At 35.4% G+C, this 24090-nt stretch overlaps 1 protein-coding gene across 1 annotated transcript; it reads right to left on the reverse strand.

The window, feature by feature from the left end:
- Positions 1–930: 930 nt before the first annotated feature.
- Positions 931–2797, reverse strand: LOC149545864 (non-specific lipid transfer protein GPI-anchored 11-like). The gene is made up of 3 exons (XM_089790859.1): positions 2309–2797; positions 1432–1470; positions 931–1346 (listed from the first exon to the last, which is right to left on the reverse strand). The coding sequence occupies exons 1-3, from the start codon at positions 2649–2651 to the stop codon at positions 1072–1074; spliced, it is 657 nt and encodes a 218-aa protein (XP_089646985.1). The 5' UTR covers positions 2652–2797; the 3' UTR covers positions 931–1071.
- Positions 2798–24090: the final 21293 nt, after the last annotated feature.

Genomic DNA, 24090 nt, shown 5'->3' on the forward strand with positions numbered 1-24090 from the left:
GAATAATTTTAATGAACCCTTGATTAATCCTAGGTCTTAATGAACAATTTTCAACTCCCTCAAGGTAGCCATTGTAGAAATCCCTTTGAATATGATCCAAAAATGTTTTGTAAAGTTCCATGGGTCATTCATTAATTCCTAGACTTGCATTGAACAATAACATCAATTTCCTCTATGGAAAGTAGGCGATCAAGAAATTTTGTATAGTTAGGATCTATTTATTTGGAATACAAGAAACAAAACTATCCTCAAGGGGAAGATATTGGATATGTAGTTGCAACATTTGTTTAGAAAAACATTGCTTGACAATTTTGAATCATCCTTGAAATAACGATTTATATCTGAGTATTTAAAATGTACAATTAACATTGAAACCTTTAGATTTTGTACTTTTCAAACATAGAATATTACTCAATAGATTGTTACTATTTCTAAATATTTCTAAGTTTTCTGTGGTTATTTGGTCAAAATCAATAGTCTATCATTCTTGTATAGTTTGACATATCAATAATAGTGAGATATTGTTAAGTGGAAACAAATAAACCTACTAACCTAATTGTATATGGAAAAAATACATAATTTAATTTTAGATTACTTGTTAAAAAATATACCAAATTTATTTCATGTTTATTATTAATGGATGATGTTATCATAGACAAACTAAACAAAAAAGAATTAGATGCATAATCATATATTCAATGGTCTCACAACTTCTTGATCTAAACATGCTTATATTTTAATTTTCTATTTATTTGGGATTAGTCTTCAAAGAATATTCTAATTGATTCACCTCTCGTCCTCATTTTTATTTATAGAAAAATGTCAAATTATCTACTTTTTTTTTTTGATATCTACTTATTTTTGTTTTTATATATTTTATCATTCCACTGTTAAATTTATGTTAACTATGTGATATTAATAAGTATCATATTTATATTCCAAAAGAAATGCATATTATTAATAAACCAATTCAATATCACTTCAAGACCTCATACTTCACTAAAACTTTTCATGGAGACTAGCAAAATACAACATGATACTTCTTAAATAGAGTACGAAACATCTTCAACTTTATAAAACAAAGCTTGCAATAATCAATATTGCAAAAATGCTTATCAAAATGGATGGCATGAAATTCGCTCCTTGATTAGAAGTTGGATCATTCTTTCCTTTTGGGTTTATCCCCGATCCATTTGAAACTGGTGGAGGAATAGCTGAGGGTGAACCACTTGAGGGAGTTACGATAGTTGGAGTAGTTGGAATTGAAGGTGTAATAGATGGAGAAGGGGATGGAACACTCTCACTCGTCGGGGAGTCAGTTGGGGAGTCAGCACCACCTGAACCTCCTGCATCAACCCCAAAATGACTTGATTAGTAGATAGCTTCAACTAAAACCTACAGCTATGCAAATAAATGAAAAGGTATCCATACCTGAAGATGGAGAAGGTGCTGGAGCATCAACAGTAATTCCTAGCCAATTCCAACAATCAAATATTTAAATATTTAAAGAACACTTTAAATCTCACTTGAACATAAATAGTTTAATAGAGAAGCGCAGCTGTAAAATGATATTATCATTCTTTGGACATACGTTAGTGAATTTATTAACAATGAAATATACATAGAACAATAATTTCTGGCCAATTCAAGAAACCAAACATTTAAAAATTATATTAAATCTCAATTGGAGATAAATAATTTAACAGAGAAGTGTAGCTGTACAATGATATTATCATTCTTTGGGCATAAGTTACTGAATTTATTAACAATGAAAGACACGGAGAAAAAGATTTACCGTGGCAATTACAAAATGAGTGACCTATCCACCTATTATCTGAAATAAAATGTAAACTAGAAACTGTAATCTTTAACTTTGAGCTGATGACAAAAAAAGATAAAGCCATTGTTTTCTTTAATCTAACGTAAAATGACAAATTTTCTTTTCTCTATAGACTTTTGTTTTTATAATCTCTTATAAACAGCATAATTCTTCAAATTTTATTATCCTTTTATATCTTCCACATTATTTTTTTTTGTCAAAATGTCACAAATTCTACTTTAATTAAAAAGATTATATACATATAATTTGTATTAGATGTCTCCCACCCAAAAAAAAGAATAGTCCCATTTTACTATTACATCTGTATACCTAAAAATTTATATTACAGTCATGGTACATCAACCCAAAAACATATGACTTGTATTACAGGTTATAATAAAACTGTAAAATATATTTCCTTACCTTTTATTACTAAAATATAGATATACTAATTAAATGGTTACATATATGTTACTAGAAATAAATTACCTTGGCACCGAGTGAGTGGTGGTGTGGAGACGTTGCAGGCCTTAGGCAAAGCGAGAGCCCTTGTTTTATTAATGGAAATACCCAGCGTATTGTTAGTGATGAAGAGCTGGCACAAACACACTACGCTGCTTTGCACTACTGAAGAAAGAGCAGTGCAGCAGCTGGGTGATGGTGGTGTGGTAGACGAATTGCTCGTAATGTATCCCGTGCAAGGAGACAGCGTTATTAGAGAAGTTATACAAAGTGCTGCTGGAGTCTGAGCTGCAACTCTGTAATTTTCACCTGATGTTATTGATGCCACCACAACCAGCAGCATGAAAACTGATGGCTGAATCCCTTTCATGGCGACTATCTTTGCTCTTACAACAACTGTAGACAGAAGAAGTTTGGGATTAGAGTAAATTGAGAGTTGAGAGGTTTTATAAAAGTATGATTATCGATGCTTAGATGGAGTAGGAAGAGTAAAGAGAGGTTGTATGTTGGGGTTTCGTTCACCCAAATTGCTACTCTCTACTGGCTCTCAATTTTAATAACAATATTCTGGCGAACTTTCTTGTATGATTGTTGACCAATATGAATGGATTTCTTCGTAATTTCTCAGATTGTCACAATATTCAACGTTTAGGTGTAGAAATCTATTAGGTAGCACGCTATCTTGGAGAAGGATTTATAGTCTCCATTGTAAATGTTCTCCAAATCGAGTTAAATGAAAGGTTGTTGATCCATATGATGTAGGAGACGTAAAAAGGGATCATTTGAATATCTATATAAAAGTAATGAGTTGTAAAATTGTAATGGCTTTTTGTGCAGTTTTTCCCTCATACAAAGGATATACCTAGAGTTTACTCCACTGATCTATCCAATTCATCTACACAATGATGAAATTGTGAGTTGAATTCATGATATGACTAACTAAAGCCGCATTCGAGGCCGAATGATCTAACTCGAAGTGGCAGAATGATTAAGATCTATACAAAGTATATATTCAGAAGCTCAGTAGGTGAGGTTTTTTTTTTTCTTCAGCAATAGAGATAATATTCTGTTTGTATTTAAATAAAGGACCTTAAAATGACATGATTAGAAAATTATTGATGTTTTTTATTCAATTTAAATAAATAAAATATATTTAAAATAAGTATATTTTAGATAATGATATTATTATTTGTAAAAGTATTTAAACTTAGTACATAAATCAAATGAGTGGCTAGGTAGTGTCATGTACTTGTCATAATAGTTTGACTAAAAGAGGGGTAAAAATATTATTGAATACCAAAGAGAGTAGAACAACACAAGAAACAAAGAGAACTACAAAGCTTTATCTAGGTCTAGAAGTTGAACCAGCAGCTGAGATAAATCAAGGGGACACATCCTATGATCAATAGTGTTCCAAGTCGGCCCATACTCAGAGGCCCATTTAGCCAGACAATCAACCACCCCATTCCACTCACGAGTGATATGCATAAAAGACACAAAATGTAGAGAATTGCATAATTGAATGAGCTACTGAATAACTAGAGCCAAATGCCAATCCACATGCACAAAATTCCTACTAATCAAAAAATTCACAACCACTTGTGAGTCAGTCTCACAGATAATTCTTTTCTAGCCATGTTGACAACATTTTTCCACTACAACCAAGATAACCAGGGCTTCCATTAGGTTACTAGTATGGTAACCCTTGTATATAGAAAATAGAAACTGAATATTGCCAGAACTATCACGCCCAACTCCCCTGGTACCAACTGGACCAGAATTTTCCTAAGAAGAACTATCAGTGTTGATGTTAAGAATGCCCACCTTAGGAGGAGACCAATGCCCCTTAAGATTAACACACTGAGAGTGATGCCTAGCTCTATTCCCAAAGCAGTGGTGGTGGACTAAGGGAGTTCTGCCCTAAAGAGGAAAGGAAAGGCATGAGTAAATACTAGCATCTCTAGGATCCAAACCTCCACCAATGTTCCATTTAGCTAGGATTGTTTCATGAAGATAATTAACTATTTTCCCCCATAGGTGCCTAATCTCAAACTGCACATCATGAAAGATCCTCTTGTTTCTCTCAAGCCAAACATGCCATAAAATAAGGGAAGGGCCAATAGTCCAAGCAATCTAAAGAAAATAATTCTTGGAAGGGGGATGGCCCGAATGATTCCAAAATTTAGACAAAGAGGAACATGCTAGCACATGCATCCCCACACACTCCACCAGAAGTGCCAAATTTATTTGGCAAAGAGGCACTAGGAAAAAAGGTGAGAAATGGTCTCTTCACTATTGCGGCATAAAACATAGATGGAAGGCCCCTGGAAGCCTCACTTGCAGAGATTATCCCAAGTAAGAGAATGATTGTAAACCAAAATCCAGAGGGAAAAGTTACACTTAAGCCATGAAAAACTATTCCAAACTTTCTTCCACCAAGAGTCCTCCACCTTGAACCAAAAATTGCTTTGTCAGTGCAATGTACCCTGAAGAAACAGAATACTTTCCAGAAGAAGCACCTCCCTAAGCCAAAACATTAGGTACCTATAGAGAGCTGCACTCCTTAGAAGTCAATATCTGAGATAGTTCCAACTAATCCCCCAGAGAGCCACCCAGCCCCAGAGAGCCACCCAACGGCCAATCAAAAGAATTCTTCCATCTGTAACCCATGGTAAGGCTCAGGTTATAAGCCTTCTTATAATGAGCCACCTTATTCCATCTAGCAGAAAGGAAGAAATCACAAAGAGACTACAAGTGTGGATGAGAGGATAAGAGAGGAGGATGCTCATTCGAAGAATCACTTCAAAATAGAGCCTCAGTGCCTCTGTTATAGATAAAAGAACAAACTTCTCTTCACCAGGTGAGCACCAGTCTTGAGGGTATTTCACACCATAGAGCCACTTCCCTCAATAGAAAACCCAAAAATATCAGAAGGTTCAACACCAGTTAAATACTTATGTAACAAGATACGGGCCTAAAGTTGAGACTAACTAGAAGACTATAACCAATAGAGCTTGGCAGCAAGAGCTTGACTGCACAAGATAGCAGAACAAAGACCAAGGCCTCCTTCCTTTTTTGTCTTGCAAACGGTATCCCAATTGATGATGCTCCATTTGGTATTTTGCAAATTGCCACTCCAAAGAAATTGGCGAGAGAGAACATAAAATTCCTTAAGAAAATACATTAGGGTAGCCTGAACCATGCTTCTATATATGGGAAGGGCCTGAATCACAGAATGAAGGAGTGTCACCCTACCAACTATAGAAAGCTACCTATGAGTCCAATGATTGACTTTTTGTCAAAGTTTGTTGAGCAAACTTTGCTAGAAAAGCCTAGACAGTCTACCCACCACAATAGGGACCCCCAAGTAAGTCAAAGGGAGAGACTTAATCTAGAATTTTAGGATATTAGCAATCCTCTGCTGGATAGGCTCAGGAGTATTGAAGAAAAAAATAGAGGACTTGTGTCATTGATTTTTTGCCCAGAGGTAGCCAAATAAGTATTCAAGGTGAGTTGAATGGCTACTGCTTCCCAAATTTGAGCACTCCTAACAAGCGTCGTATCATCAACAAACTGAAGGTGGGAAAGAGTGTGAAAACCATTTCCCCATTGCCATCTATGAATCAGATTTTGGGAAACATGAAACTTGATAAGTCTACCAAGTCCTTCAGCCATAATGATAAACAAATAAGGAGAGAAGGGATCTCCTTGGCAAAGACCTCTAGATGCCCAAATTTTTTTTAACAGTTTACCATTAACAAGGACCAAGAAGGAAGGAATAGTAACACAGCTAAGAACCCATATAACCCATTCTTAACTGAGGCCAAAAGCCAGAAGAACTTTCTGCGAGAAATCCCAATTGACTATGTCATAAGCCTTAGCCATATCAAGGTTAATGAACATAGCACATTCCCTGGAAGTACACATAGAGTGAATAGCTTTAGAAGAAATAACCACCCCATCCAAAATTTGTTTTCCTACCATAAGACCCCCTTGTTCCTCAGAGATAGCCATGGGAAGCCAAACTTTACACCTCTTTGCTAGGAGCTTAGTAATGATTTTATTGATCACATTACAAAGAGAAATGGGCCTAAAGAAGTCTAGCTGATTAGCCTCTTTCTTCTTCTGAATGAGGACTAAGAAAGTAGCATTCAAGGCCCAAAGCATTTCTTTGTTGGAATAGGACTCCTAAACCACATTCAAAAGGTCATGATTGATAATATCCCAAAATTCTTGAAAGGATTCAATAGGGAAGCCATCAGGACCTGGAGCTTTTCCTTTCCTCTTGCCAAAGACCACCCCCTCCAACTTAGACATACTAATTGGCCTCATAAGAGAGTCATTCATCTCCCTAGTCACAACAAAGGGAATACAAGATATGATTGTATTCTCCTTAGTCTCTATTGGAGGTAAATCATTTGAAAAGAGAGCAGAGTAAAACTGAATAGCTTCCTTGGATATAGCCTAAGAGGAGGTCAGACACATTCCCTTAGAAGTAACAAGAGAAGAAATGTAATTCTTGTTACATCGAGCCTGCACAGATTTATGAAAAAATGTAGTGGTCTTGTCCTCTTCTTGAAGCTTGTCAAGTCAAGCCTTCTATTTCCAATAAATTTCTTCTCTAAGATCCCACTTAGCTAAATCAGTAGAAGCTTGAAATTCTACTATGCCAAGAGCTTTAGAAAAACTTTGATCCTGAATCTGCCTGGTAATAACATCAAGACGATCCTGAGCCCTCTTCTTCATAATGTGGAGATTACCAAAACAATTCTTGTTTCAATGCTTCAACTTCCTTTTAACTGTAGATGCTCAAAAATGGTTCGCATCTACAGTTTCATCACTTCTTCCATACTAATTTGTCCCATTTTCTCATTCTACTAACTTTGATCCTTTGGCCAAATCGAACATATTTCATCATTTGTATCCTCTTTCGCATCAATTTCATGTCATTTCAAAATCATTTCATATCCTCTCAAAACCATTTCAAATCAACTCGAAATCACCCCAAATCAACCCAAAATCACCCAAAATCAATCATAATCATCATGAAACATATCAAACATCAAAAATCAATCATCATCTATCCAATCCTAGGCATTGTTGTGGCTTTTAGTGCCTTGGAAACCTATCAATCTATCAATCTTATAAATCTAGCCTTAGTACTATCATGGCTCTTAGTGCTAGGTCAAACTATCATTCATGTCATCCGATCTTTGACATTGTTGAGGCTTTCAATGTTGGATCATGCAACTATCAACCTTTTTAATAATATTGACAATGTCTGTTGATGTCATTATGATCAACCTTATCAATCAATCTCGATCCTGTAGCATTTACAATGTTAGTTAAATGTTACATATCAATCAATTCATGTCATGTGTCATTGGCATGTTATCAATCTCGGTCAATTTGACAATGGCTTTGGTCTACCTATCATTATCCTAGTCAATTTTGACTATCATCATCACATTCTCATCAAAGGATACAATCACATTTATTTAATCAATTTTGCCAATCATTTACTAATTTTCTCTATAAGATTAAATAACCCATAATTTAATTCTATTATGCTTACTAATTATTCTTCCTAATTATCATCCTCAATTAATTAATTTTATTAACTAATTGATTCATTATCCACAAACCATGGAAATTCTTAATTTCCTAAGTTCCATTTTCCATCATTAATTCCATTTTCTACTAATTTCTATTTTGTGGAATAAAGGATTTTTAATTCAAATATTCCATAAAATATTGCATCATCATGACACTTGGATATGACACCTCGTGGATTCTCCTATAACACTTGGATAAAATATGTCATAATCAAATTTTTTATTCCTTACACATGTCCCTATTTGGCTTATTTGTCATAGATTCTTCACTTTAAGTGGGCTTGAGGTGTCTTATGACGTGTCATAGATTCTCTTCCAAATTTAGCCAAGTTTGACTATCATGTGCCATAGAATCCTAGATTTGGCATCTTTTGTCATATGCGTCATGGATTCTCAAAGGAATCTCTTGCCACATCGCATATCTAAGGGTGACAAATCCAATTCTCTCATCTTCCATGCCCATTATAAAACGAGCATTCTTCCTCTCATTTTCTGTCCTAACTCTTGAGTCTTTGAGTCCAAATTCTTGAGCATTTTTCAAGTTCTTCGCTTTTCTCATCTTTTGCACTCTTTCTCTCACACTAAAATCACACTTCTAGTATTCTCATGGCATTATCCCTATCATAGACTTTGCTTCAATATTGTGTGCCCTATAGGCAACTTCAGAGCTACATCATTTGGAGAAGAAAGAAGGACATGGGAGCTACAAGCAAAAGAGGGGGTTTCTAACCTTGTGTTTGCTTCTTTTGATTAGTTTGGATTTCATGGTAGACTAGTGGGTGCTAACGTATGTTGATTGAGTTTTGTGATTTTCTAATAGTATGTTATGCATTTAACCTATTTTTTAGGTACTACATTAACATATTGAAGTTTTTTAGAGAAGGAGAACATAGCAGTGCCATAGGCAGGGCCTCCTTGTCTCCACCAGTGAGCCATTAAGTCATGAAGAGAAAAGTCTCAAAGCCACATCAGCTGGAACTTAAAGAGAGGCTTCTTGGAGAAAACAACATAACTAACTATGAACTTAATAGGCCAGTGGTCAGAACCTCTCCAATCAAGAATTTCAAAAAAGAGAGAAAGAAAGCGATAATTCCAAAAGCAAGAAACAAGGAACCTATCCAAGCATTCTGAGATGACATCATTTCCAACCCTTCAATTGTTCTAGGTAAAGAGCCTGTTGAGAGGTTTGACATCAGATAGATGTAAAAGATCAATATTTTCTTGAAGAAGCTCAGAAGAAGGACCCAAGTGAGCCATTCCACCCCTCTTCTCCTCTAGATTGAGAATAGAGTTGAAATGTCTAGCCACAACCCAAGTCAAGAAAGGATGACAACTTTTGACATGCCTAATATGTTCCCAGAGCTTGAGCTTGCTAAGGAGATCAATAGGAGCATACACATTAGTAACAAGAATCATCTCTCTAGTTTCTAGAGAGGATGCAACCAGTGATAGAGCTGAGAGGCAAGAGATCTAATGAAGTGGTGTAACTTTCCTAGGATCCTAGCAAATGGAAAGACCACCAGAGCTCCCCAAAGCACTAACACACTAACATTGGCCTAGAAACCAAATTTTAGGAGCACATCTAAACATGGAGTCCACTGAAAGCTTGGTCTCCTGGATACAAAGGATATCCAAAGAATGATCAACCACTAGCTCGTGAATAGGTTTTTTTCTTGGGATGCTATTCAACCCCTTCACATTCCATGAGAGAATAATCATTGAGTGTAGAGGGGAAAATGCTCATCCAAGGTCCTAACAACCCCAGACTCTATTAATAAATCTTCTGTAAGTTTAATTTTTTCCTGATCCTGCTTTTGCCCCACTCTTGAGGTAGTAGAAAAGAGACTTTATTAAATGGTCTTTGCATCAAGTCCAAAGAAATAGAAGATTAATTTCCTTTACCAGAGGCAAACACATCTTTAACCAAATCTGCCAAAAGAACATCCTTTTCCTAAGGAGTAGGAGAAACCACAAGGGCATTAGACTCAGGACCAATAGAAGTCTCTAGCATCTACTAAGAAACAACCTCTTGCTTGCCACTAAGAATAGAACTCCTCCCCTCTGAGCTAGTAGTTGCACACTAAACCTCTATAGGACTACTTTCTTCTATGACCATGTTGTCAAGAACCTCAAAATGATTAAACCCTTAGTCCAATTGCCGATCTATATAAGCTCACTTCTAACCCCACCCCTTAGCATGGGTTCGAGCCAGGATAAAACCATACTTATAAAGACTGGTAGAACTCGATGGCCCTTGCCCCTAACTTGAAGTGTTCATTTGAGCTTTTCCTTTACATATAATATCAGTTTGAACATTTCCTTTTCTAGTATTAATAGTTTGACCATTGCCCATACCATCATTGGTCATCCTTGGGCCAGAGAACCCATTAGTTGTACCATTGCCTTTGGAGGCTTGAGGGCATTGGTACTATAAATGACCATACATATGACAAATGCAGCAATGGAAGGGAATGGATTTGTAGTCTAGCTATTGGATCCAAGAAGAAGAGCTTAGGAAAATTTCTAAAGAATCTGGCAAAGGATTATTTAAATCAATTTCAACACAAATATGAGCATAAGAAATAACCTTTTTATCTTGTGATTGATGTGCTATAGTAGTTGGCTTTCCAAGCACAATATCAATCTATCGCAGTATATCCTTGTGCCAGAACTCCAAAGGAACCCGTGGTAGGTAGACCCAAATAGAAACCTTTAAAAGAAGATCCTTAGCAAAATTGAACCCTATATGCTAGGGTTTGACAAAAAGATCTATCCTATCATAAAAATATGGGCCTCCCTCAAAGACCCAATTCTGATCTGATATGCAAGAGAAATTCACCAAAAAGTAGCTATTGCTAGCCAACATAATATCCATATCACCTTCCACCTACCATAAACGATGAATCCAGGCTTCCGGAGCCGATAGGGAAATCCAGAGACCAAGAAACTTTCATATCAATGCATGTGTGGCCAAATAGTCCACATCTTCCATTACTACTTCCAAAGGAATAACCAGCATAGGCCGATCCTGACTATGTGGAAAGCAACCATTAACTTAATTTAACTTCTGGTGCTTGCTAACATAAAATGGCTCCTTCTCCTGTGACTTGGCTCTGGGAGAAGATCCATCACAACTGGAGGCTACAGTAAGAGTGACACTCCTAGAGACCCCGCTCACAGCCATAAGAGCCAAACAAACAAATGCTGAAACAAGATTGAAGCAATCTCAAATTTCTACAAAAAAAAATCAAAAAAACCCAACTGTCGTGCCCTAATCGCTCCAATCACTATACACTTAAATTTGCATCCAAAAACTCTCAAAATCCTTTTGTACTTCTCGTTTTAACTCTTACTTGTCATAATAGTTTATGACTCAATTAAAAAATAATTTTAATTCTAAAATAAATGATAGAATTAATTTTAATAATTTACATAATTAAAAATTTAATATGAAATATTATTGCAAAAAAATTCAATATAAAAGAAAAATAATATAGAATTGATTGATTATTTTTATTTGATTTGATTTTTGAATGAAATAATAGTTACCATTAGCATTATTATAGTTAAGGTCTCAATTAAATTGTGTATTTATTGAAAAAAATAAAAATAATAATAAAAATAAAAATTTAAACATTGCAAAAGCCATGACTATTCCTAATATAAAAAAAATAAAATTATATTATAAGTGGCAAGTTAATTGAGTAATGGTACAAGTGGATGCCATAATATTGCCTTGTACAACAATAACTCATGTTAGAAACATTTCAAAAAAATCAGATTTTTAAGTATTAATTTTGAAATATTTCTAAAACATTTGTTAGCTCAACTAACTTGAAAATTTTGAATAATGGGCTGAAAATAGAGCATTATCTAAATCATTTGCAATGTTTGAGATTTTGTGAATGGTAAAAGATTAATCATAACTTTTATAATAATTTATAAATTGCATATATTTTAAAATTCATACTTCTTTAGTGTAAATTTGTTATAATATTTAATAAGGTTTAAATTTCTAATTTCTAATTTTTTATTACAATTTTAGAAATAATAAAATGAGAAAGAAATACTTATTCATGATTGGTTCCTTAGAGAAAAACTATTCATTAATTTAGAATAATTGAATGCAATAGTATTTCCTACAATAACAAGTACTTCTTCAGAGATATAAAATAATTAATAACCACTTCGGTGTAAGAATAAAATGTAATTAAGAAGAGGTAAATATGTATTGATCTCTATCATAGTGATGTGTATTTTTTCTAGATTTCACTCATTTCCCTACAATGATTTATTAAATAAAACACTTCCTTTTTGGGTTAATCTCTTTTGTTGTCTTGATTTTTTGGTTTTCCTCTCAGTACATTAGAACAAATTTATTGTACAAATTTAGTCTATGATAGTAAATGGATAGAGTGGTCATAATGAAGCAAAGACAAGTGTTGAACTTATGAATGATGGTATCTAATGTAGTTAATGGTCTGGTAAGATCCTCCAATATTCTATTATAATTTTATTTATCATCAAACAAATTTCTTTTTTTCGCAATGGATTGCTAACTTAATATTTATTTTTCTTGTCACTTAATTTTTTTTTTAGCTTCATTTTAGCACATCTTATTTATTTTTTCTTCTAGTACACTAGTCTAACCTTAGAACATGATTCTATAATTTAATGTTTTTGATATTAAAGAGTGACCAAAATGGGGGTGGCCCAAAGACAAAAAACACTGAAGTGAAACTTAGTTGTAAGTCATTACCAATAGACTATCTTACCTCGTTCTTTAATATCAAAAACCCCCAAACTAAAAAAATTCTATATCTATAACTACTATAGTCATAACTTAACATATTAACATTATTACATATAATCCTAGCCCAATTTAAATTTCTAGGCATAAAAGAGGTCCAACAAGTTTTAACCAAAGAAGCCCTAGGGGCAGTAAACAATAAACATCAAAACACACAAAAAAAAAAAGCCAGGGGTCTATGAGCTAACAATCTTTCTTATTCTTATCTAGATTCTCTAGCAAGAGCCCAATCATTAGTCATATACTATAGAGGGAGTGGGTAGTCTCCATATCCTTCACATGATTCAGGTCCTCCTTATCTACCTGCATAAGCTAGAGGATAGTGGTCACAGAATGCATGACACAAACCAAGAAGTTTTCCACTTGATCAAAGTCATCCTCCTAGTCCATGTTATTCTTGATTACACCAATGATAGTCTCCTCCATCTTGACATGATCTTCCTTCATGGGGGGTTCCTTTCAATAGTTTCGTGGGGCATGAGGTTCACTTCCTTCTATTTTTCTCCTTCTGTGGGATCCTTCTGTAGATTGTCTACATAATTCCCAGTCCCCATTTTTTGAGGTTCCATTTCAGGTTCCTAATTGGGCAGATGACCATGCCCTGATCTGTGTCTCATTCCCCAACTTAGAATCTATGGTGTTTGCTTATGTCTTAAAGGTACTCGACACACAAAATGGCATAGGGCTTTCGTAACGGTTAAGATCCCCGTGGAATCTAAAGAGGTGAAATAGTAAGACTTGGTGATAAATGGTGTAACTCTTACCCTCAACCCTCTTCTTTCACACATTCAATAATTTAATGTTACACATTAAGTATTTTAACATTTAATTTGATACTTTAACTCTTGATTTAAGCGAATTGTGTGTTTTGGGAAAATGATTTATAAGAAGTGAAAGTGAAAAAATGATTTATAAGAAATGAAAAAAATTTGACTATAAAAATCCACAACATCAAATTATCATTTATTTCATAGTAATAATAAAAAAAAATACTCAATATACAAAAGTAAAAAATTATTAGTCAATTCATTAAAAAAATACAGCACAAAATTAAATTTATTCATACATGCTACCTCAAATTGTTTTATTCGAGAGAGATAAAAACAATTGTATTCAACTTAATTAAATGAGATGTCCGGACGTGTATGAAATGCAACTTCTTTCCATAAAACAATTAGGTAATATTGGATTGTTAAAATGGTTTGTCTCATTAAATGTCTCCGAGGAATAATTCATTATAATTGAGTGTTTACAACACTAGCGTACCAATACATTTGGGTTAGAAAGAAAACCAGAATAGAGCTTTTATATGATCAATGTGAGTCCATTCATTGCTGCTCAGCACACGTTAGCGTTTATTAAAAAGAGACTAAAATGCATGGCGCTAAGTTCGGATACCATATTTTACCATTGAAAGCTATCAATAATTTACAATTTTACAGTTTTCTTCCCGCAGCTTCCATAAACGAATAGATCCACAAATCCATTGACATTCCAATGCAGGTTAAACGGTAAGAAATGTCTCTTGGTTGGGTGGTAGAGTAGATGTAAATTTAATCAAACTAAAACTAGTTGGTACGACTTGCCCTTCTCGAGTTCATATAAATTTTAAATCAGGAATTTAATGAACATAGATAAAGTAGGTATTAATTTTTTGAACAGGCAACTTATTTTGTTGTGTTGCTCATGCTCTTCATTCTGATGATGGATCAAGTAGCGCGATTCGAAACATTGATGGTAAAAATCCTAACACAATCGAATCCAGAAGCATATGAATTCTTATTGTGTTTGGAAGAAATTGCATGTTCTTCATCAATGTTTTCAATTTATAATTAATTATTAGAAATAGAAAATGAAATTTATTATATAACTATTTATATAGTAATATATATAAAGTAGTAAGTTAAGTTTAAAAAAAATAGTCAATTTTAACTATTTAATACCTTTATTTTAAAAACCATTAGTTATTGTCTAATGCTTTAAAAATAAAATAAGAACAATAAATAAGGTAAAATGAAGAAAATGACATAAATTGCAGACCAAGAATAGAAGATAAAAATAAGAGTCCATTATAAAGAAATAAAATATCACTAGAAGCAATAGGAATAATTTTATTTTACAATATAGAAAATTGCTTATAAATGATATTTGTCTTATAAAAGTATTATTTTATTGTAATGTTTTTACACCAATATGCATGTTATCACTTAACATACATAATTTACCTATTGCGTTTGACTTCTAAATTTTTAGTTTAATAAATTATAACATTATTTTAGCATCATTCTACATATAAATACATGATTAAAATGAAGCATGGAATTCCATTTAACAACATGCCACAACTAGTAGCTTAGGGCTCGTTTGGTTGCAGGAATAGGAATACCTATTCTAGAATACTTATTCTCGAATAGAGAATGGGGTTATGTATTCCTGTTCTTGTTTGGTTCATCCAGAATCTGATGTGGAATACACAGACTCAAAAATTTATGTTTTCTAAAATAAAAAAAATTGGAATAGGAATACGTATTCCTATTCCATCTATTTTGGTGGATTACCAAATCCTCATTTTTGGGCCAAAATTGGAATACGTATTCCAATTTTTTCCCTATTCCTATTCCGATTTGGTGCATCCAAACAGAAAATTAAAATTTTGCGGAATACACATATGCCTATTCCACTTGTATTCCCGTTGCCAAACAGACCCTTAAAGCCAAATAAATCTAAGAAATAAACAGTCCAAATACATTCTCTTAAAGCACACAAGTCGATAATCTAAAAAAATGCAAACTATGACCTGGATAATGAACCGGTAACATAATTGGATAAATGCCCTGTATAATGAACCGGTAACATAATTGGATGTGTAGGATCAATAACATAATGGCTCTGCAATTATCTTTAAGCTATTTTTCTTTCTTTCTATTTTGTATCTCTTTCTCCTTACTCTTCCACAGCTATTTTCTGTACACATTGAAAACAAATTCTTTAATTGTGAATACAGATCACAGACTAATTGGCAAATAATATATCTTTGATAGATTGGTTGATCACTCGATAGATCTCTGAGAAGTTGTGGCAAGATTCCATCACAATAAGGAAACACGTTGTCATATAACGCTCAACAAACTTCACCAACCACACCATAATGATAAGGCATACGTGATATTTTTGAAGTTTTGAAGATCCATCTCCAAATACGTATGAAATTCATGCATATATTCGTCAAACACCATCCATTATAAAGAAATAAAATATCAAAACAAAAGGTTAAAATAACAATAAAAATAATATTCTAAAAAATAATAATAAATCATAAGAAAAAGGTACAAAATTTGAATAACTAAAAAAATAGGAAAGTTGAAAATAATATAAATAAAAAATAAATTAATAGATAACAACAAATTAATTATTAAAAAATTGAAAAAAATTTAAATAAAAAATTGAGAATAAATGAAAATAACAAAACAATAGTTAAAACATTTAATAAGACTTTAAATGAATTATGAATGTGAGAACATATCTTAAAAAGAACAAAGATAAAAAAATTTAATGATAAAACAATTATAAATAAAATTTAAATGTTTGAGCTAAAAAAAAATTGTAAAAACAAAAATTTTAAAATATAAATAAATAAATTAGAGCTGAAAATTACTATGGAAAATTAGGAAAAATAAATAAAAAATGAAAGGACCAAATTTAATGGATATGATAGGGAAAATAAAAGAAAAGATAAAGATAAAGAAATATCATAAATAAAATAATGAAGGGTTAAAAATTACAATTCAAAAAAAGTAAGGATCCATTTGGCAAGAATAGGCATATGTAAATTCTTAAAATTTTGAGTTCTTCGTTTGGATGCACCAAATCGGAATTGGAATACGAAGTAAAATAGGATTACGTATTTCAATTTTGGCCCAAAATGGGTGATGCAAAGAGTTCACAATAATGAAAGTAAAATAATAAATGACACAATTTAAAAGGGAACCATATGGAAGACTCCTCCTAGCACTTCTTACTATTGAACTAGGGCTTTCTCAATCACCTGATTACATACACTTCCAATCCCAACTAACAATGGATTCAACTTCACATGGACATTGTTTAATGTCTCCAATTAGCAAATAGACCCCTTCTTCGAGTAGAATCTCTATCTTGTTTAATTCTACACATGCTTGGTTAGTAATATATCATACATGTTAGATTAACTCTTTCCATGAGTATCAGGCCTTCATCCTCATGAAAAGATCTTCATTTCCTTTAAAACCTATTGCAGCAAATAAATAATTAAAAGAAATCTACTGATTCTGCAACAGGCATAACAAAAAACCTATAATAACATGAAACTTATCAACAAAGTACGTGGAATGATGAAGGAAACCAATTAATGCATTTGTAGAGCCAACCAATCAGTTTGCAGACCACAATATGGAATTTGAGTTGCAGAATATCTAAGTTTTAATATTGCTATTCACCAGTCCATACATACTAGTCTTTCAATATATTCTCTCCCTTTTTTACATCAGAGACTCCTTCGAATTTATAAGACACCCTAAAATAACTGATTCCAACCAACTATCATCATTGAGTTGGGTATTTTAAAACCATTACAAACTAAACTTCCCTCTAAACCAATCATTACCTTGTTTTATTTAATGTTTGAACTTGAAAAGCCATACAATGGTTTTATTAAATATTAAACTCTTTTCTATACCTAAACCTATCTTGAAGACCTAATATTATTTTAGCATCATTATAGTTTCCAAGACTGCCTAATTGATTTGATGACCTTTTTTATACATTCCTTCCTTCTAATTTGTTTTGAGGATCTTTGTGGTCTTTATAATTTTCAACTGTGGCTTGAATATTTGAGGTGCTCCTACACCAATGGGGTTTTGCAATTCCACCCAAATAGGTGTTATTGGAATACGTATTCCTATTCCACTTTTATTTATTTTAAAAAACATAAATTTTGGGGTCTGTGAATTTCTCATCAAATATTGGCTGAACCAAATAGAGAACAAGAATACATAGCCCCATTTTCTATTCCAGAATAAGTATTCCAGAATAGCTATTCCTATTCCCGTATTCCTATGCCCACAACCAAATAGGCCCTAAATTAGTAGGAAATAAAATAGTTCATAAAATTAAAACAAGGTACTAAAATTGGTGAAATGAATGTAATGTCCCCATTTTAGCAGTTGACCAAGTGTGTGTGCGTTAGCCTTGTTCTACATGGTCCCGAGGGCTAACGAAGGGTTTAATGGGATCTTGGAGTGTTTTGGCCTAGTCATTTCCAGTTTGGGCCAAAATGAAGTTGATTTACTTAGTTTCAGGCATACTTACTATTTTTAGTAAGTCGGCAGGACACAGTGCAGGTCAATTTTGGTGATTGGATTCGATACTCCTCAGTGAGAGCTTTTCGATGAGCTATCACTCGCATTATTCGGAGTCCGATTGCTAATGCATTTTAATGCTTGAAGTTTTATTAAAGTAACATCTAATTTAATTGTAAAATATTAAAGTGTTACTTTAATATTTATTTTATGGTGATGTGTACCCAAGGGAGACATAAGGGGTATTTTAATATATGTTTTATATTACACATCTTTATCCCACATTGCCCATATGAGTTGAGCGGACCCGTGGGAATAGAATAAAAGGAAGCGTTTGTAGCTTCATTAGACAGGTTGAATATGAGAAGAAATTGGTGTGTGAGTTGCAGCTTTGTTCTTGGCATTTGAGGACATCTATCCTCTCTTGTAACATTCTAGACATCATTCCCTTGGGGTTTGGCCTTTGGAATTCTTTCTTATTGGCTTCATGATCAGGCAGTTTAGTTGCATTTCCGGCTATAGGTAGATTTGATATTTTGCTCATATCTTCTTCACTACTTGTCCAACGCTTATGCCGCTTGGAGGGAATGGTATTATGAAGGTAGTGGACTAATTGGAGGACAAAGTATTGTAGCAGCAAGTTCGTAAGCATGGCTGGAGTATTATGACAATATTGCTGAAGTAATTAGTGAGTTGATAAATCTGCCATGTATTTGGTTTTATGAATTCTAAAAATAACATTTTATTAGCAGCAGTTCATTTCCACTTTGCATATTATTGTAGTTTCTTTCTTGTTTATGTTATATGATACCAATTCCATGCACGAAACACAACAAACAAACGTTTGATTTTCGGAGTTATAAGGGGTTTTAAGAAGTTGAATGCAAACTGTTTGACATAATTCTTTTCAGCAATTTGGTTTAGTTTTTTGGGACATCCAGGGGTGTCCATTACAGTGGTATCAGAGCTATAAGTCCTGCCATCCTGTGGAGGTCTTATAGGGAATTTGGAACAGCCGGATAGAGGGAAAAAATAAGTAAAAAACACAGGCTAAGCATTTATGTTTGAGCATGCGACAAGGGTCTTATAATTTCCGTGATACCAGAGGAAGACAAAATAGGATTTCAGACTTGCAAAGAAAATAGTTTAGTACATCCGTGCAGGGGGACATTGAATTCAACCATATAGACACAGAGGAGATATTCTGTGATCAGGACAATAATATGGGTGATCGAGATGATAGGAATACAGGATTAGGCAGAGGCAGAGATGTTAGTCCAAATCAGGGGGAGGTACTGTTCTGACAGTTACTGGATACATTAGAGCAGGGGCAACGTATGCAGCAGGAGCAGAATAGGCGAATGGACATGATGTTGCAGGTCATGGCTAGACAGATGGGTGTCAATATTAATCCAGGTGATGCCAACAACAGAAAAAATAACAACGAGGGAAACAATAACAATGGGGGAAACAATAACCATGAAGGCCAAGGCAACAACAATGGTCCTGAGAATAACATTAATGGTAATAATGGACACGACAATAATGGGAATGAGGCTGATAACTTTAGACACGTTGCACGCCCAGCACGGACTGCGAGCTCGAGACCTCTTCTACCCACTTTTCCACCCAGAGATCTGATTCATCCAGTAAACGAACCACAAATTACCGAGTTACAGGATCAATTCAGGAGGGACTGGGAGGCTAGTGGACCTGAGTTTCAGGCGGATATTTCTCTTAGAGATTATATGGACTTAAGGATGAGACACATGCCTAAAGGAGGGAGGAATCAAAACTTTGAGCTGAGGAAGAAAGTTGGAAAACTTTCTTTACCTTATTATGATGCTTCAGGGAAGATGACTGCACGAGCTTGGGTGCAGAAGGTAGATACATACTTGCAGCTAAATCCTATGCTTGAGGAGGAGGCTATCAAGTATGCGGCTATGCACTTGGATGGTGTTGTACATGAATGGTGGCATCATGGCATGGTGACTTTGGGGCATAATCAGATTACATCCTATGAGGAATTCACCGAAACATTGATTGGAAGATTTGACACTAAGGATCCCGAGTTACATTTCAAGGAGCTAGCACAGTTAAAACAGTCAGGTTCTGTGGATGCTTACATTGCCGAGTTTCAGCGCTTGTCTGTACTTGTTACTGATATCTCTCCTAGGAGATTGGTTGTGTTATTTTGTGATGGTCTTGCTGATCCATTACGAGGTTGGGTGAAGGGACATGATCCACTCATGTTAGCTGAAGCAACTAAAAAGGCACGAGATTTAGCCCCTTCGGTATACAAAGGAAAAAACCATTCAATAGATTCTTCCTACCACAAGGACACAGACAAAAAATCATTTCAGAAAGAGTATAGCAAACCCAAAGAAGGATCAAAAGGACTAGACAATGAAACCTTGAATGAACTTCGAAAGAAGAAGCTGTGCTTCCATTGTAGAGAGCCTTGGGACTTATCTCATAAATGTTCTCTCAAGGCTAAGGCAAATCAAATGGAGTATTTTTCAGCAGAAGAGTCAGAGTCAGAAGGGGAGGATCAGCACTCCGATTCAGATGAGGGTAACACTATAGAGGAGAGCAACATTCCTAAGGATGATAGATCATTGGCACGCTTGACAGAGGCCCAAAAGGCAATCACATTTAAGGTCAAGGGTACCATCCAGGGACAGAAAGTGATATCTCTTATTGACACTGGGGCTACACATAACTTCATAGATGCACAGTTGGTAGCCAGGAGAGGGTTACAGACAGAGGAGCATGATGGGTTTAGAGTCATGGTGGCTAACAGTGATAAGTTATTATGCACTCGAAAGATATCTAATCTTCGCATCAAGTTTGGAGATGGCTACGAGTTGGAGGATGAGTTCTATGTTGTGGATATGGGAGATTATGATGTCATCCTCGGCATGACATGGATGGCTTCACTAGTTGAGTTCACACTCAATCTAGCGAAATTAGAGATGAGATTCCAGCATGAGGGCAAAACTGTGGTACTTAGAGGGCTTTCAGATGGAGGTTGCAGAGTAGTGTCCTTGAGGAGAATGCAGAGACTTTTTCGTCATGATGACATAGAGTGGGCAGCAGAGTGCCACATTATGCCAACTTCACCAGAGCCACAAGAAAAGAGTCATCCACTAGATGTCTAGAAGATACTTGATAGACACGCTAAAGTATTTAGCGATATTCCTCATGGGGTTCCTCCTGAAAGAGGGATGGAACATGTTATTGAGCTCGAGGAGGGAGCCAAACCAGTTATGATTACTCCCTATCGTCATCCTAAGAAACACAAGGATGAGATAGAGAAGGCGATTAAGGATTTGTTGGAGATGGGGCATATCAGACCCAGTAAGAGCCCTTTTGCTTTAGCAGTAGTATTGGTAAAGAAGGATGGGACGATGCGCATGTGCATCGATTACAGGGCACTGAATAAGAAAACAATTAAAAACAGGTATCCCATTCTTAGGATTGATGAGCTGATTGATGAGTTGCATGGGGCATGCTTCTTAACAAAAAATTATTTGCAATCCGGATACCATCAGATCAGGATGAGAGCAAAGGACATTGAGAAAATAGCCTTTTGATGTCACTATGGCCACTTTGAGTTCATGGTTATGTCATTTGGTCTAACCAATGCACCTGCTACATTTCAAAGTTTTATGAACCAGGTATTCAGGAAGCAACTAAGGAGATTTGTCTTGATCTTCTTTGATGACATCTTGGTCTTCAATAAGACCTGGGAGGAGCACTTACATCATCTAGAGGAGGTGTTATCTGTTCTGGAGAGAGAGTCATTGTATGCCAAGGAATCTAAATGTGAGTTTGGCATGACTGAGCTCCTTTACTTGGGGCATATCATTAGTGCAGATGGCGTTCGGGTTGATCTCGAAAAGATTAGAGCTATTGTAGAATGGCCTACTCCCACAAACCTTACACAGCTTAAGGGATTCTTTGGTTTATGTGGTTTTTATAGGAGGTTTGTTAAGGGATTCTCACAGATTGCTACACCCTTGACAGATCTTACCAGGAAAGGAGCCGTCGTGTGGACAGGGGCAGCACAGAGGTGTTTTGAGCATTTCAAGCAGGTAATGTCTTCATGTCCAGTTCTAGCTCTACCAGATTTCACGAAGCCTTTTGAGCTTCATTGTGATGCATCAGGTGATGGGATTGGAGCAATATTGATGCAGGAGAAGCATCCCATTGCATTCGAGAGTAGGAAGCTTCGAGGAGTTGAGAAAAGTTATTCTGTCTATGACCGGGAGATGTTGGCCATAATGCATGCATTGGCCAAATTTTGATCATTTTTGGTAGGTGGACGTTTTGTGATCAAGACTGATCACAACAGTATTAAATACTTCATGAGCCAGCGTGATCTTAATGACCGGCAATGAAAATGGGTGACTAAATTGCAGGCTTATGACTTTGACATAGAGTTTTTCAAAGGTAAGAAAAATGTGGTGGCTGATGCCTTATCTCGGAGACCTCACTTATGTGCTCTGGCAGAGATTTCAGGAGATTGGAGAGATCGAATTATAGCAAAGTATGTCAGAGATGCTTGGGCTTCTGGATTGATTTCAGGTACCATACAGGATGATCGTTATGAGGTGATAGATGGATGGATCAGAGTTCAAGACAGGGTTTATTTGATTCCGTCATCACATTTAAGAGAGGCGATACTGAAGGCATTTCATGATGCACCCACAACTGGACATCCGGGGGTCTTCAAGACCTACAGGCAGATCTGAGAGCAGTTTTCATGGAAAGGGCTCAAGGATGATGTTCAGAGGTATGTCAGGGAGTGTGTGGTTTGTCAACATAGTAAGGGAGAACACACATTTCCTGCAAGTTTATTACAGCCCTTGCCCATTCCTGATAGGAAATGGGAAAGTATTTCGATGGACTTCATCATTGGTTTACCACGAGTGCAGGGAAGGGATTGCATCTATGTGGTGGTGGACCGCTTGACGAAGTTTTCTCACTTCATTGCTATTCCATCCACTTACACAGCAGCACAGGTGGCAGATCTTTTCTTTAAAGAGATATTCAGGTTACATGGGTTGCCCAGATTCATTGTCAGTGATCGGGATAGTAAGTTTATGAGTGTTTTTTGGCAAGAGTTGTTTAGGTTGTGTGGTACAGATCTTACACCTAGCACTAGTTATCATCCGCAAATAGATGGGAAAACAGAGATTGTGAATAAATGGGCGAAAGGATATTTGAGGAACTATGTAACTACACAACAAAAGGCTTGAATTAGATGGTTGCATATGGGAGAGTATTGTTATAACACCACTTATAATATGTCCATCAAGATGACTCCTTTCATGGCACTCTATGGTTATGAAGCACCTAGCTTCATGGATTTAGTTTTGGGGGACAGTAGAGTGCCCAAAGCCAAAAAATTATTGCAGGATAGTCAGGACATCCTGAAAGTGCTCAAAGAGAATATATAACAGGCCCAGAATCAACATAAATTGTATGCTGATCAGCACCGAATAGAGCGCAGTTTTGAGGTAGGGGATATGGTTTACTTGAGGCTACAACCATATAGACAGTCATCGCTCAAGAAGAGCGGAGCTGAAAAGTTGAAACCTAGATTTCATGGTCCCTACAGGGTAATTCACAAAGTGGGCAAAGTTGCCTATGAGCTTGAGCTTCCAGAGGGCAATCGAGTGCACAATGTGTTTCATGTGTCCAGGCTTAAGAAAGCCATTGGTCAGAGTCTAGTGCCTTCTGCAGATTTACCCCCTTTGGATGAGGAGGGGAAGCTTGTGTTAGTACCTGAGGCTATTCTGGATACCAGAGAGAGGAAGCTTAGAAATAGGATAGTGAAGGAGTATTTGGTCAAATGGAAAGATCTGCTGGAGGAAGATTCTACATGGGAGACTGAGCAGGTTATTCAGCAGGCAGGACTGAGATTGCTTGAGGACAAGCAATTTCAAGGGGGCCGGACTGTAATGTCCCCATTTTAGCAGTTGACCAAGTGTGTGTGCATTAGCCTTGTTCTACATGGTCCCGAGGGCTAACGAAGGGTTT

The sequence above is a fragment of the Cupressus sempervirens genome, chromosome 7 (genome assembly GCF_028749045.1).
Source record: "Cupressus sempervirens isolate cs-2001-9-10 chromosome 7, ASM2874904v1, whole genome shotgun sequence".
NCBI classification, from domain to species: Eukaryota; Viridiplantae; Streptophyta; class Pinopsida; order Cupressales; family Cupressaceae; genus Cupressus; species Cupressus sempervirens.

Coding starts and splice junctions, on each gene's coding strand:
- LOC149545864 (XM_089790859.1), bottom strand. CDS start 2,651: ATGAAAGGGATTCAGCCATCAGTTTTCATGCTGCTGGTTGTGGTGGCA. Junction 1,471..2,308: donor ACCACTCACTCGGTGCCAAG/GTAATTTATTTC, acceptor GGAATTGGCTAG/GAATTACTGTTGATGCTCCA. Junction 1,347..1,431: donor AGCACCTTCTCCATCTTCAG/GTATGGATACCT, acceptor GGGTTGATGCAG/GAGGTTCAGGTGGTGCTGAC.